General features: G+C 43.1%; 1 protein-coding gene across 1 annotated transcript in view; it reads left to right on the forward strand.

Annotated features, from left to right (window-relative positions):
• afmid (arylformamidase) overlaps window positions 1–14,692 on the forward strand; it is a 34,122-nt gene extending 19,430 nt beyond the window's left edge. Inside the window, exons 8-12 of the mRNA XM_048555205.1 lie at window positions 2,865–2,962; window positions 4,112–4,190; window positions 4,829–4,964; window positions 13,550–13,654; window positions 14,175–14,692. Coding sequence (XP_048411162.1) covers window positions 2,865–2,962; window positions 4,112–4,190; window positions 4,829–4,964; window positions 13,550–13,654; window positions 14,175–14,204 — 448 coding nt within the window. The 3' untranslated portion in view covers window positions 14,205–14,692. The remainder of the gene's footprint in view (window positions 1–2,864; window positions 2,963–4,111; window positions 4,191–4,828; window positions 4,965–13,549; window positions 13,655–14,174) is intronic.
• The last annotated feature ends 623 nt before the right edge of the window (window positions 14,693–15,315 follow it).

Genomic DNA, 15,315 nt, shown 5'->3' on the forward strand with positions numbered 1-15,315 from the left:
AGAAACTGATCTTGCATAACAATTCAGCACTCTGAATGGCTGCTGCCTGTGCTGCAATGAGTGATAATGGGAACTGCAGATGCTGGAGAGAATCCAAGATAACAAAGTGTGGAGCTGGATGAACACAGTAGGCCAAGCAGCATCCTGAGATGCTGCTTGGCCTGCTGTGTTCATCCAGCTCCACACTTTGTTATCTTGTGCTGCAATGAGTGTTGTGGCATCAGCGTTACAGGTATTACATCACTACTGAATTTACCAGCGAGCAAATGGAATTGACATTCGCTTCCTGTCATGATAGAACGTTTAGAATCAAAGTTCTGCACAAAACCTTTTACTAAGTTGGTGTTAGATATCTTTTGTGTTCCTAGAGACTGGAAACTGGCAGGCTTCTGAATTCAGCCAACCTTTTTGTTCAGCGTACCATCAGTGTGTTCTTCAGTAGCCTGGCTGAACATTATTCGACTTCTGTGGTTGAACTCATTCACAGTCTTATCCTCCGAGCTGCATCTGCATATCCTTGCAACCTGCCCTTAGTAGCAGGTAACTTGGGTAAATGAAAAGTGAAGAAGTCAGGCTAATGTGGAGAGGGGAAAAATGGCAAGCAAGAGATGGAACGTTCTGGTTGTCCTGCTGTAGGAAGGATGTTATTAAACTGGAAAGGATACAAAAGACATTTACAAGAATGTTACCAATTTGGGAAGTTTTGAGTTATAAAGAGATGCTGGGACTTTCTTCTTTGGAACATACGAGGCTGTGATGACCGAAATAGACGTTTATGAAATCATGAGGTGCATAGATAAATTGACTAGACAAAGTCTTTTATCCAAGATAAGGGAGCCCAAAATTAGTGGGGTCAAGCTTAAGGTGAGGGGGAAAGATTTAAAAAGGACCTGAGGGGCAACATTTTCACATGGAGGATGGTGTATCTATGGAGTGAACTGCCAGAGGAAGTGGTAGAGGTGGGTATAGTTACAACATTTAAAAGACATTTGGACAGGTATGTGTATAGGAAAGGTTTAGAAGGATATGGGCGAAATGCAGGCAAATGGGACTGGTTCAATTTAGGAAACCTGGTTAGCATGGACGAGTGGGCCGAAAGGTCTGTTTCTGTGCCGTGTGACTTTATGACTCTGCGTGAGTCCAGGAAGTCAGAAATTATGGAATCAGGAGGAAGTGAGAGGCAAGGAGGACTATTTATGAGGGTACTTCATTGGTTTCAATCCCGTCACTGGTCATGACCTTGACAAGGGCTGTTCCAATAATAACTAGCATTATTTCCTCCATCATGGTAAGGATGTGCAGTCACGCTATCCTCCTCTGGCTAGCTTCTGCTGGTTCCAGTTCACGTGCTACCTGATCCTCCAAGTGAGAGGAAAGTCTACTGAACAGGCTGTTTGGATGGTGACACCAACCATGTGAGAGTGAACTGAAGCTTATGAATATTAGACAAGCGTTCTTATTGAAAGAGATTGTTGGTAACTTGACTAGTGTCTGCAGTTTTTTTTAAACTCTTTTTTTGTGGGTTGCGGGCACCACTGGCGAGGCCAGCATGTATTGTCCTTCCCTAATTTCCCAGATGACTATTAGGCTGTTGAAGATATGGAATCACATATAGGCCAGATGGCAATTTACTGGGTTTTTCACAACAGTCAACAACAGTTTTATGGTCGTCATCAGACTCTTAATTCTAGGCCTTTTCTGAATTCAAATCCATGACAGGATTTGAACCTGGGTTCCCAGACATTACTTGGGTCTCTAAAATAATAGTCCGTCAGTAATACCAATAGGCCATCACCTTCCCAGCTGAAAGGATTGGTATTTAAATTGACTGACCTTAACCACTTGTATGAGGTCAAAGAACTTAGAACTGCATTCAGGTCTTCATGATCCGAACCTGACTTCATGCCTGACATTTCCCTTTGCATTTTGATTGTGTGTTTCTGGGGAACCTCCTGCCCACCGTCCCCGCCCCCCTCAAATGGATGTCCAATATCTCTACTTCTTTTCATTTCCACCACCTGTACCTGTAGACAACATCTAAAAGAGACTGCCCTCCCAATATCCAATATGGAATCTTCCTTCTTCCCAGGAAAATTTGCATTTCCCCCATGACTTCCAGTACCTGTCTTGCCATAGACTACCACTACTTTGCGGGATGCAAGCTATTTTTAAGTAGCGCAAACTGTTTAGAAGCAATACAGCAATATCTGTAAGGCACTGCAGGCTATATGTAAGACAAAGCTCACTAGCTTGAAGCGGTGCAGGCTAGCCTTAAGCAGTGTAGGCTAACTGTAAGTAGCATACATACATAATTAGGGAAATATGATTTAAAAGTGCTTTAGAATAGCTACATTAAAAATGATGAATTAATTTTGTCATTTCTTAATCACTCACCTTTTGACCTGTGAGTTCAAGAAAATGTCAACTCCTTCATTAGGGAATTTTATACAGTGAGCCAGACAGTGATGGATCCCTGAAGGCAAGAGCAGCTGGAAGTAAAGCTGTACTCAAATTGATCAATTCCAAAGATTTATTTTCTATCAAGATTATAGAGCAAGAGAGAGCAAATCCCATGCTCCACTACCCAGTAACATCCAGTCACTGTTTTAAAAACTCTCCCATTTAAATAAAAAATACACTTGAGTAGAATTCAGTGTTAATGTCAGAATCCACCAAGACAAAACATGCTTGCACAACTTTGAATTGTTAAGAGGTTGACGTTATTCCAGGAGAAAAAATGCAGTTTAAATGATCTTCTGAATAAACCGTTCCCTGCCAAAAGTGCAGAGAGCGGGAAATATAGAGCTGATTACTGTTCTGACACAATTCACCAAATGTTTATACTCCTTTTGCTTGTTTTGCAGTGGCGTTTATCTCTGTGGACATTCTGCTGGTGCTCATCTAGGAGCCATGGTACTTTGCACGGATTGGAAAGAGTATGGTGTCTCTCCTGATATTAAAGGTAATAACAGGAAGGTATTGAGTTACTTCAAATTAATGCACTTAAGCTTTGCTTTCAGTCGTTTCTGTTATAGTAGCCAAAGTCATTCCTAGGGTAGTGAACTTCAATTCTGTTACTCTGCCTGGGAACATAAAACTACACTGGTGTTCTCCTCCCATCCCCCAGATAAAACTCATATGGCACTTTTTAATGAACTGTTGTGTGCATCGAACTGAGGCATGTTCATGTTGGGAATGGAATACATTTCTATTTTGGGTATCTAGTGTGAGCATTAAGCACTCTCAGGTCAAGTAAATAGCCAGATTTGCAGTAAACTTTCTTTTATTCTATCCTAGTAATGACTACTAAATTAAAATAACAAGATTAGCATAATGCATTTCAGATTGGCTTCATGAAGACAGATGTCAGAGGCAGGTTCTTTACTCAGAGTGGTAAGGGCGTGGAACGCCCTGCATGCCAATGTAGTGAACACAGCCACATTAGGGGCACTTAAACAGTCCTTGGATAAGCATATGGATGATGATGATGAGACAGTGTAAGGGGATGGGCTTAGATTAGTTCACAGGCCGGCGCAACATCAAGGGCCAAAGGGCCTGTTCCACGCTGTATTGTTCTATGTTCTAAGAATACTCAAAAGTTTTGACATTTTCAGCTTGATATTCCAAATTTTTATTCATCATGAGCAGAAGCTGCACAGGTGGTTGAAATGTGAGGATGTTTTAATAATGGTGAAAACTTGCAGTAATCTAATGAGAAAAATTTGTGTGGTTACACGAGTAATCTGAAAACCTGCAGTGATATGTGAGTTTTTGTGGATTTCAACTTGTTCAGACAAATTAAGGCATAACTCTAGGACAGGTGGGATTTAAACCTCAACCATCTGATCTAGATATGTGTGTAAAATATCAGTGCCACTGCACCACAAGAGGCCATGTGAGCTTCTGCGTTACAGCCACACGTAACATGCAGCACACACTGTATCAAGTTTTTATTATTTAAGTGTTTAACCAATATTTTTGAAAAGTTGAAAGATATAGATGTTACAGAAATATTGACTAAGTTTTAATGTGGATTATTTACAACAGCATTCTAATTTTATAAGGCCATTGACTGATGGCACCATACAAACCATGTTTTATTTCTCCACAGGTGCTTTACTTGTCAGTGGGATTTATGATCTCTGTCCAATTGTTCATACCTTAGTCAATGATCCCCTTCAGATGACTGAGTAGGTCCGCTGAGCATTCATCACTGGTGACCACGTTTGTATTTATAAATGACTACATTTTTGCCACCAGACCCAAAGGGGCAAAGTTCAATTACCCTAGTATTTGTGTCAGTCCCTCACTAATTTGTGTGGTAGGTATTTTCACACTTAGTAGTGTGAATAGCTGGTAATTCTTCATTCCAACTCTGGCGTTTACTGCTCATTTTGTTTTCAGTTCTAGCTTTATTTTAATTTCTAATAAGTTACAAAATGAAGTGAGTGCGCTGGATCTTGGCTTGCCAATGAAAAGAGCCATCATCCATTTATATTATTTCTATTTACTGTTATATAGTCAGTTAAGTGATCACATTTTCACTTAAGTTTAGATGTGAAACAAACTTTAGAAGTCTTGTATCAGCAACTTACTTGCATGGCTAGAAATTATCTTGCATTTCACAATTAATATGATCATCAGCTGTTAACTTTTTATTTCTAATAATTAGTTATTAATTCAGGCCAACATGTTTGAATCAATTCTATGTGATTTGCAATTGTGACAAAATTGTTTTCCCTTTACTGGTAGATTTTAGTTTTGATGACAGCTTAATAGTTATTTTGCCACATCAGTCTGAAATGAATATTTCCTTACAACTTGATAGGGCTGATGCTCTGCGAAATAGTCCGATGCAATTTGTGAATGTCATGAAGCAGCTGAATGGGAAGTGTGAGATCATAGTCGCCGTGGCACAGCATGACTCGGATGAATTTAGGAAACAATCCCAAGAATATTACCAGGTACATTTTTTTTGTTTTATATATTTCATCTGTTTCACTTCTATGAGCCCTATTTTCTTATCTCCTGGGACATGTTATTCAAGCAGATTTTGAATAATTCACCTTAGCCTAAGTAGAGGCTTATGAGTGTGGTGGACCAACTTAAACCAGTGCTTCCCAAATTGTGGGTCATGGCTACCAATGGAGTCGCCACTCAAACGTTGGTGCCCCAAGCTCAAAAGCAGCAACAGCTACTTTGCCCTGATAAATCTTCTCATTTCTTAAACAGAGAGTGCAGCCTCACTGGTGATATTTGAGGCTAGATGCTGTTTTGCAAAACCCTGTAGAAAAAGTATTTTTTTAATACAAATACAAAAAGTATTTTTAATACTGTTTAATACATAAACAGCTTTCCAGACCACGACCTGCCTGCATTGTCCCTCCAACCTTTCAACAACTGTTGCAAATCTTGCATTCCTCTAATTGCCACCATCACCTCGGCATTTTCATAGTCCCTCGCACATGCACTACCACATCAGGGATGTGGAATCATTGCACTTTTCAAGTACAAGTATGTTTGTACTTAACATGCTAAAATGAATCGATTTCTCATCTGTCTTGGCTAGATAGATTGTTTTCCTCTGCGGAAGAGTCTAGTACTTAGTGGTTTTGGAATAAGGGGTCAACCATTTAAAACTGAGATGAGGATTCATTTTTTCATTTAGAGGGTAGGGTAGTGAAAACGTGGAATCTTTACTGCAGAGGACTGTTGAGACAGGATAGTTAAGTATATTTTCAGGATTGAAATATACAGATTTTTAATCTGTAAGGAATCAAGAACTAAAAGTATAAGGCAGAAATATGGAGTTCGATTATCTCGCTGAATGGTGGAGCAGGCTCAATAGGCTGAATGGCCTACTCTTTCTCCTATGTTTATGGTCTTAAGGTACCTCCTTGATCTTTTGAGGTAGTTCTGAGGCCTTAGAAGATGTATCAGCAAGGTATCTTCTACACAGTCCATTGTCTCAGGTATAGATACCTCGGTGAGAATGTCAAATTTAGAAATATTGGGAATATAAGCTAGTGAGCACCTCACTGTGACAATTCTGTTGCTGGCCAAGAAAGAAATGCTGCAGGCTGCCAGAGACCAAGTGCCTTATCAACCTAGGCAGGAGAAGACTCTATGGTGTTGGCAGTCAGGGACTTTGTCAGAATGCTCAAGGAAACATAAGTACAGCAGACAGGAGTGTGGGAATTAATATCATGATAGCACAGAATTTACAGGAGTAGAGACTGAGCTGTCTCAAGCAAGTGACTGTCCGGCTGTGTCCATGAAGAGGTTGGCAACTACCATGGAAAGTCAAGACCTCTTCCGCACCTACGCAGGCCCCAAACCCCACCTCTTCCTCCGGTACATTGATGACTGTATCGGCGCCGCCTCTTGCTCCCCAGAGGAGCTCGAACAGTTCATCCACTTCACCAACACCTTCCACCCCAACCTTCAGTTCACCTGGGCCATCTCCAGCACATCCCTCACCTTCCTGGACCTCTCAGTCTCCATCTCAGGCAACCAGCTTGTAACTGATGTCCATTTCAAGCCCACCGACTCCCACAGCTACCTAGAATACACCTCCTCCCACCCACCCTCCTGCGAAAATTCCATCCCCTAATCCCAATTCCTCCGCCTCCGCCGCATCTGCTCCCACGATAAGACATTCCACTCGCGCACATCCCAGATGTCCAAGTTCTTCAAGGACCGCAACTTTCCCCCCACAGTGATCGAGAACGCCCTTGACCGTGTCTCCCGCATTTCCCGCAACACATCCCTCACACCCCGCCCCCGCCACAACCGCCCTAAGAGGATCCCCCTCGTTCTCACACACCACCCCACCAACCTCCGGATACAACGCATCATCCTCCGACACTTCCGCCATCTACAATCCGACCCCACCACCCAAGACATTTTACCATCCCCACCCCTGTCTGCTTTCCGGAGAGACCACTCTCTCCGTGACTCCCTTGTTCACTCCACACTGCCCTCCAACCCCACCACACCCGGCACCTTCCCCTGCAACCGCAGGAAATGCTACACTTGCCCCCACACCTCCTCCCTCACCCCTATCCCAGGCCCCAAGATGACATTCCACATTAAGCAGATGTTCACCTGCACATCTGCCAATGTGGTATACTGCATCCATTGTACCCGGTGTGGCTTCCTCTACATTGGGGAAACCAAGCGGAGGCTTGGGGACCGCTTTGCAGAACTCCTCCGCTCAGTTCGCAACAAACAACTGCACCTCCCAGTCGCAAACCATTTCCACTCCCCCTCCCATTCTTTAGATGACATGTCCATCATGGGCCTCCTGCAGTGCCACAATGATGCCACCCGTAGGTTGCAGGAACAGCAACTCATATTCCGCTTGGGAACCCTGCAGCCTAATGGTATCAATGTGGACTTCACCAGTTTCAAAATCTCCCCTTCCCCCACCGCATCCCTAAACCAGCCCAGTTCGTCCCCTCCCCCCACAGCACTACACAACCAGCCCAGCTCTTCCCCTCCACCCACTGCATCCCAAAACCAGTCCAACCTGTCTCTGCCTCCCTAACTTGTTCTTCCTCTCACCCATCCCTTCCTCCCACCCCAAGCCGCACCCCCATCTACCTACTAACCTCATCCCACCTCCTTGACCTGTCCGTCTTCCCTGGACTGACCTATCCCCTCCCTACCTCCCCACCTATACTCTCTCCACCTATCTTCTTTTCTCTCCATCTTCGGTCCGCCTCCCCCTCTCTCCCTATTTATTCCAGAACCCTCACCCCATCCCCCTCTCTGATGAAGGGTCTAGGCCCGAAACGTCAGCTTTTGTGCTCCTGAGATGCTGCTAGGCCTGCTGTGTTCATCCAGCCTCACATTTTATTATCTTGGACTCTCCAGCATCTGCAGTTCCCATTATCTCTGACTCCTAGGGTCTGTTGGACATTAGCACAGACTCCTGTACTCCAGCTACTGGTGCCCATGGGGACAGGGGAAACAGAGAACCTGGTGTTTACTCCAGGTGCACCTTCCTCACACAGGGTCAGATGGTTCCAGAAGGCACCCAGTCAGAGGAGGAACTTCAGAATGTCCTCTCAGGACACACCAGAGGTGGCCTGACCCTCCACTTCCAGCCTGCCTGAACCTTTCCGATCCTTGAAAGTTCAAAATGAGGAAGGTCCACTTGCCACTGACAAGGAGACTATCAGCAATACTAGTGCTGTTCAGACTTAGGGTCACACGACAAAATCTCCACATTCAATGGTTTTCAGTGTTGAGCACCCTCCCTCTACCCCAGCTAGAGATCCTGGGACTACACTGAGATATACTGCAAGGGAAAGATAAAAGATAACCTTTGAATGCACATTGGCCACATGAATGACATTGCACTGTACATTAATGATGATATTTTCATTAATGCTAATGGTTTTGCAATCGTTCCGTTTGAGTCTCTGCCCAGCCACATTTATAGCTGTGCCAGCATGATGCTTCACCTTGTGTTAATACAGGACAAACCAGGATAGGTGTCTGTGTTGAGAGTTTGCTGCAGCATGGGGAATGAAATTCACAAAGCCTTCAGAGAGAATGGATTCTGCTGGTGCTACTGTACCTCTTCATTAATCATCTCTCTTGGGCCTTGTATACTGTGAGTCAAATGTATTAGGACTGCCAAGAATTAGGAAGCCCACAGATCTGTGCTCTGTATAGTGCTTGGATCTGTGCATGATGTTTTTGCCTTCAAACAGCCTCACGTCATTGGATCTTGAAGCCCCCCTCCCTCACAGAAAAGAAACTTAATTTGCACACTCCAGAGTGTGGTCATAACCGTTTATTTTTCCATTGCATAGTTTCAATTCCAGTACAATGGAAGGCAACAGCGAGCTCACTTCTGGCAGTGGTTTCCAGCATCCCCTGCTAAATGTCAGTGAGGCCCCAGAGATCCAGATCACCTTCTCGATAGACTATACAGCTCCTCAGTTGTGCTCCCAATCCATTTTATATGAGCCTGCACCATATTTAAGAATGCAGCATGCAGCACTCGAGCCTTAAATGGTAATTAGACCATTTGCATATGAAGATATCACTGATTAAAGCCCCACTGTAAAGGTGGCTCTGAAATGTCTTTCAAATGTTGCTCCCTCTGTCAAGTCAATACTACTTCATGGAGGTACTAGTCATTTCAGGAACTCATCGGTATTTTACACTTCGATTATCTACAATCTTGTTCAAGTATAATTCAACCAGAATGTAATATGATTCTGAAAATACTCTGCTACTGACCCAATGCCTACACCTCAGCCCACCTTCACTCATTGAGTTCTCTAATGGTATTATAACTTGATTACCTACCTTTTCTTTACTACTTTGACAGAGCAATTTTTCTGCTAAAATGTGTAAAATTGCATCATTTAAAGTAGTGCAGAGTTACAGCATGCTTCTCTAGATTTTAAAATTACATTGAAACTACTATTCTGGTAATTTAGTAAACAAGTTTGACAAAGCTTTCATCGTTACAGAAAATTTTACATTTAATAATATATTAACCATTTCTAACAAACAAAATGTATTCTTGTGTGGGAATTTGAGACGTTGGAATATTGTAATTAAATGAGCAACTAAGAATCAAAGCAGTAAAAAGGCTAGAAGATGTAAATTAACTTACGACTAATATTGTTTTAATAGAAGTGATAATTAATTTGCTCATACTTGGGGTGTAGCTGGAACTTCAAAAATCAGCACTTAGAATAATTCATCAATTTTGTACCTACTTGAGAGATTTTCCAATTCTCTACTCCAGAAGGCAAACTACTGATTGTCAGCAAGGCCTTGCGTGGTGAGATTGGTCTGAACTTTGACTTTCCGTGATCCATCTTCTAATCTATTATTCCTGGACAGAATTGACAAGATTAGAAATTTAATAGGCTGAATTTCCCAGTCTTTGATCAATGTAGGCAATGGCATGATAGTTGGAAAAATAGTGAGAATGAATGAAATGAGATTCTGAACAATAAGAAAATAAAAACCCGATTTTTTGTTTCATAGAGGTTTTGATGGCTAGTGAGAATATTGCAAGTGAGCAGAGAGGGGCTCATTTGCTTGCATTAAAATCTTACTTTATAAATTGTTAAAAATTATTCACACAGGATCTTGGTGTCACTGGCTGGGCCAGCATTCATTGCCCCATCCCTAATTGCTGAGAGGGCAGTTGACAGTCAGCCACAATGCTATGGGTCTAGAGGCCAGGCTAGGTAAAGGTAGCAGAGATAGCAAGAACTGGAAATGCTGGAGTTAGAGATCAGTGTGGAGCTGGAGGAACACAGCAGGCCAGGCAGCATCAGAGGAGCAGGAAAATTGACACTTCAGGTCAGGACCCTTCTTCAGAAAAGGAGAGGGGCAAGGGAGCTCTGAAATAAATCTAGGGCTGGCGAAGGTAGTGGAATGGTGATGGGTGAGTGCAGGTAGGCAGTGGTGGGGATTGGTCAGTGGGATGAGTGGGGCGAATAGGTGGTCGAAAAGATGGACAGGTTGTCAGATCAAGGAGGTGGGGATGAGAGGGAGGGTTGGACATGGGATGAGATTTTAAAACTGGTGAAATCCATGTTTAGGCCATTGGGCTGTAGGCTCCTGAGGTGCAATATGAGGTGCTGCTTGTCTGGTTTGCAGGTAGTGTCATTTGACACTGGAGGAGGCCCAGGATGGACGTGCCACTCGGAGTGGGAGGAGGGGGTGTTAAAATGGTTCGCGACCAGAAGGTGTTGTCATTTGTCACAAACCGAGCACAAACCCGCAGATAAAGGAGGCCCAGAAGTGGTATGACACACTGACCTTTTATGTGGCCGAGGCCAGGCACCAACCGTCTGACACCTCCTCTTCTCGCCCCCTTGATTATGACCCCCACCCCAACTACTAAACCAACGTCTCTCAAACCTTTTCATAACCTCATCACCTCAAGTGACCTCCTCCTCACAGTCTCCAACCTCACCGTTCCCCAACCCCACACCGCCCGTTCTTATCTCCTTCCCAAAATCTACAGACCTGACTGCCCCTGCTGACCCATTTGTCTCTGCCTGTTCCTGCCCCACTGAACTTATCCCTGCTTGCCTTGACCCCGTTTTCTTCCCCCGCCCCAGTTGTGGAACTCCCCAGCCATGCCCAGGACACTACCCATGCCCTCTTCCTCCTCCAAGACTTCCAATTCTCTGGCTCCTGACGCCTTATCTTCACTATGGACATCCAATCCCTATACACTTGTATCTCCCGCACAGATGGCCTTAAAGGCCTCCGCGTCTTCCTCTCCCGCGGACACCCTCATCCGCTTAACTGAACTCGTCCTTACCTTTAACAACTTCTCCTTTAACTCCTCCCATTTCCTGCAGACTAAGGGGTTGGCCATGGGAACCTGCATGGACCTAAGCTATGCCTGCCTCTTTGTGGGATATATAGAATAGTTCCTCTTCTGCTGTTACACTGGCACTATCCCCCACCTCTTCCTCAGCTACAGTGATGACTATATAGGCACCATCTCGTGCTCCCACAAGGAGCTTGAACAGTTCATCAACTTTACTAACCACTTTCACCCCGAGCTCAAATTCACCTGACCTATCTCGCAATACCTCCCTCTCCTTCCTGGATCTGTCTGTCTCCAACTCCGGTGAACGCCGCAAAACCAACATCAGTTTCAAGCCCACCGACTCCCACAGCTACCTCGACTACACCTCATGTCACTCACTTGCCTGCAAGAATGCAATCCCCTACTCCCAACTCCTCCACTTCTGCCGTGTCTGCTCCTAAGATGGGGAGTTCCACTCCTGCACATCCCACATGTGCACCTATTTCAAGGACCATAACTTCCCACCTCCCAGTGATTGAAAATGTGCTCAACTGCACCTCTTGCATTTCCTGCACCTCTGCCCTCCCATCTCCTCTCACCATTAAAAAATAAAGTCAGAATCCCCCTTGTCCTCACATATCACCCCACCAACCTCCACATCCAATGTATCATTCTCCGCCACCTACAATCCGACCCCACAACCAAAGAGATATTTCCCTCCCCACCTCTATCTGCCTTTCATAGAGACTGCTGTCTCACCCTGAGTGAGATATCCATCCTGGGCCTCCTCCAGTGTCACAATGACACAACCCGCAAAGTGGAGGAGCAACACCTCAGATTCCACCTTGGGAGCCGACAGCCTAAAGACCTAAATGTGGTTTTCACTAGTTTTAAAATCTCCCCACCCCCAGCCTTATCCCATGTCCAATCCCCCCCACTCCTTGATTTTGACACAACCAGTCCATCTTCTATCCCACCTATCTGCCCTACTCATCCCCATGACCAATCCCCACCACTCCCTACCTGCACTCACCTAACACCATTCCAACTACCTTCCCCAGACCCACCCCTCCTCTCTCTCTTTATTTCTGAGCTCCCTTCTCCCTCCCCATTCCCGAAGAAGGATCTTGACCCAAAACGTCAACTTTCCTGCTCTTCTGATGCTGCCTGGCCTGTTGTGTTCATCCAGCTACCTACTTGTGTTATCTCTAGGTAAAGGTAGCAGTTTCCTTCTGTAAAGGACATTAGTGAAGTGGATATGTTTTTTTTCCTGACCATGGTTTCATGGTCATCATTAGACTTCTAATTCCAGATTTTTTTTTTCTAATTAAATCAAATTTCGCAGTCTTGAAAGGCAGGATTCAAACCCAAGTCCCCAGAGAATTACCCGAGTCTCCAGATTAATAACCTAGTGAGAATACCATTGAGGCCAATTTGCTTTTTACAGCAGACCGAAAACCAGGAAGCTTGTTAAAAGTGCTAACCATGAACAGTCAAAGGGATGAATGTGCCGCTGTATTGAATTGTGCAATGTTAATTTGAAATCCATGGCATGTGGCAGCACCTTATGCTGCAAAAACACGAAATAAGCTTCCACTAAGCGACCCTGTCTGCAAGTCATTAGTGCAGTCAAAGGGGTCTATGACCAATCAAGGGGCTGGTCAATCCTTGGTTAGGAAAGGGGGTGAGGTGGCACAAATAATTAAGTAGGAGGCACAAAAGTCAGGAAGGGTTAGTGATTTAGGGAAATGAGACAGATGACACCCATTGATGGAAAATGCTGCCATTTTTACTTGGTTTGAAATTGAACATCTTGACAATATGTGCCAAGTCAGTGGCAAACAGAAACTGGGTGTGGTGAAAGATTAGCTGCTGATTTGTTACAGTATGTTTCACGTGTCTTCTGTAAGCCAATTTTACCCCCATGGATCTTCCAAACAACAGGTTTCTTGAATTCCTTTCTCTTTTTTCGGTCTTCTTCCCTATCCATCTTTAGTTGAAACCCATCCCCAGTGTTCTCCTCATACTTCCTGCAAGGAGGATAGACACTAATCAATACAGGTAATGCCCATTAAGCAGTGAGGCTAGGAGAATTCCCCTTATACCACCATTCTGAGGTGTCTTTTAGTCAGTTGAATATGAAGAATTCATTCCCAGAAGCATTGCTAATTATTCAGTTATTCAGAATAAATTGTGGGTACATTATCTGTGCAGTTCTTTTAAAATATATTTTCGTTGCAGGCTGGTAAGGCTGCTGGTTTGAATGTCAGTTTTCAAGACGTACCCAATACAGATCATTTTGATATAATCGAAAAACTAGTGGATGAAAACTATTTTCTTACACAGGTAAAGTTTTTTTTCTTAAATTTTAAAGTTTGCTTTCCTGGATTCACATAAATACATTAGGTCATGAGCAAATAAAACACCCTAAAAATTGTTCATGGCAATTGGGGGCTGTCATCTGGCATGAAGTTCGTTGCACACAGGCTAAATATAAAATACACAGCTACTTCTAAAGAGGGATGGTTCACTCAGTTGGTTGGACATTTGGGTTGTGATTGAAAGTGGTGTCAACAGTATGGGTTTCATTTCCACATTCCTGATCAAGAAGATTGCACCTTCTCAACCCTGCCCTTTGCCTGAGGCTTGATCTTCTCAGGCTAACCACCATCATTCGTCTCTTTCTGTCATGGGAGAACAGCCCTTTGGTCCGGTAGGCTGTGGCAGCTTTTCCTTCTGTGAACTGGGATGAACACACCTTGTCCGCTGAAAAGGTTTGATCTTTTGAAAGTGTAATTGAGAAATCTTGTATGTATTTCAGTTTTAAAATATCAGTCTAATGTCACTGTATGTGTGTTTCTTTTAGGTACTGTTGAAAATGGTGACTAGAAAATGAATCCGTTTTTACAGAACGACAAAAGCATGCACTCACTATCTGTTCCATCACTGCTCCAGAAATAATTGTCTGGAATTAAGAATATCTACAGTTATCTCTTTATAATGCAAAATGCTTGCGTTATTCTCTGTTTCTTAATTCTAAATAATTAACCACTTGTTAAATATTACATAATACTTGAGATTGTAGTTATACTCTATATGAAAGAAACTTCTGGATATGTGCACTGACTGCATAAGATACATAATTTTTAAAAAGTGTCCCAGCTGGCGGATGCTCACCATAATACAAGTACAAATAAATATTCATGAGATTAAATTTCTTCCATAGTTGGACATTTTGATGAAATGAATGGGATACTTTATAGCATGTACGATATAACTGTAAACAAATAAATGTCAAACTTGCAGAAGTCATCTGTCAATCTGCACAACTCCTCTCCTACTGCTCAAGAACAAATTAAAGTCTTTAGTTTCTTTTCAAGTCTATTAACTCTTAGCAGCATCGTTTCTGTGCCTCTGTAAAACATCAGTTTTCAGTGTTAATGTTGGTTATTGATGCATTTTCAGTGAATTGCAATGTTATTACTGGTGAAATCAAAGTTTTCATGCCATTTCGTGTATAATTTCCTCTGTGCATTACCTATCCTTGATTTTACTCCTCTGTTTTTATAGTTGGCCTTTGATTTTCCTGCATTTGAGCTGTTGACCTGAAACCATAAGCAACCAATAGTCAATTACAAGAAATCTGCAGTAATATCACCTCCAAGCAGAAGAAAGATCTCTGTTGCAAACAACCAAAAATCCAAATTCATTTATTTTGCAATTTTTTCATTTGTTTTGAACGCATTTTCAGTTGTTTCTTTAAAGTATTGAACATTGGGGGAGAAATTAGTTCGGCATGATAGTTGGGAGGAAACAGGTTACACTACATAATCTCCAGGATTAGCAAACCTAATTGTTGGAGATGTCACATTTTAAGATGCTGCATTAAATCTTATCCCAGGTAAACATAAAATATCCAAGGGCATCCCAAAGTAAAAAAAACGAAAACAGGAGTTGCTGGAAAAGCGCAGCAGGTGTGAAGAGAAATCAAAGTTAATATTTCCGAA

The sequence above is a fragment of the Stegostoma tigrinum genome, chromosome 22, assembly GCF_030684315.1.
Source record: "Stegostoma tigrinum isolate sSteTig4 chromosome 22, sSteTig4.hap1, whole genome shotgun sequence".
In the NCBI taxonomy this organism is placed as follows: Eukaryota; Metazoa; Chordata; class Chondrichthyes; order Orectolobiformes; family Stegostomatidae; genus Stegostoma; species Stegostoma tigrinum.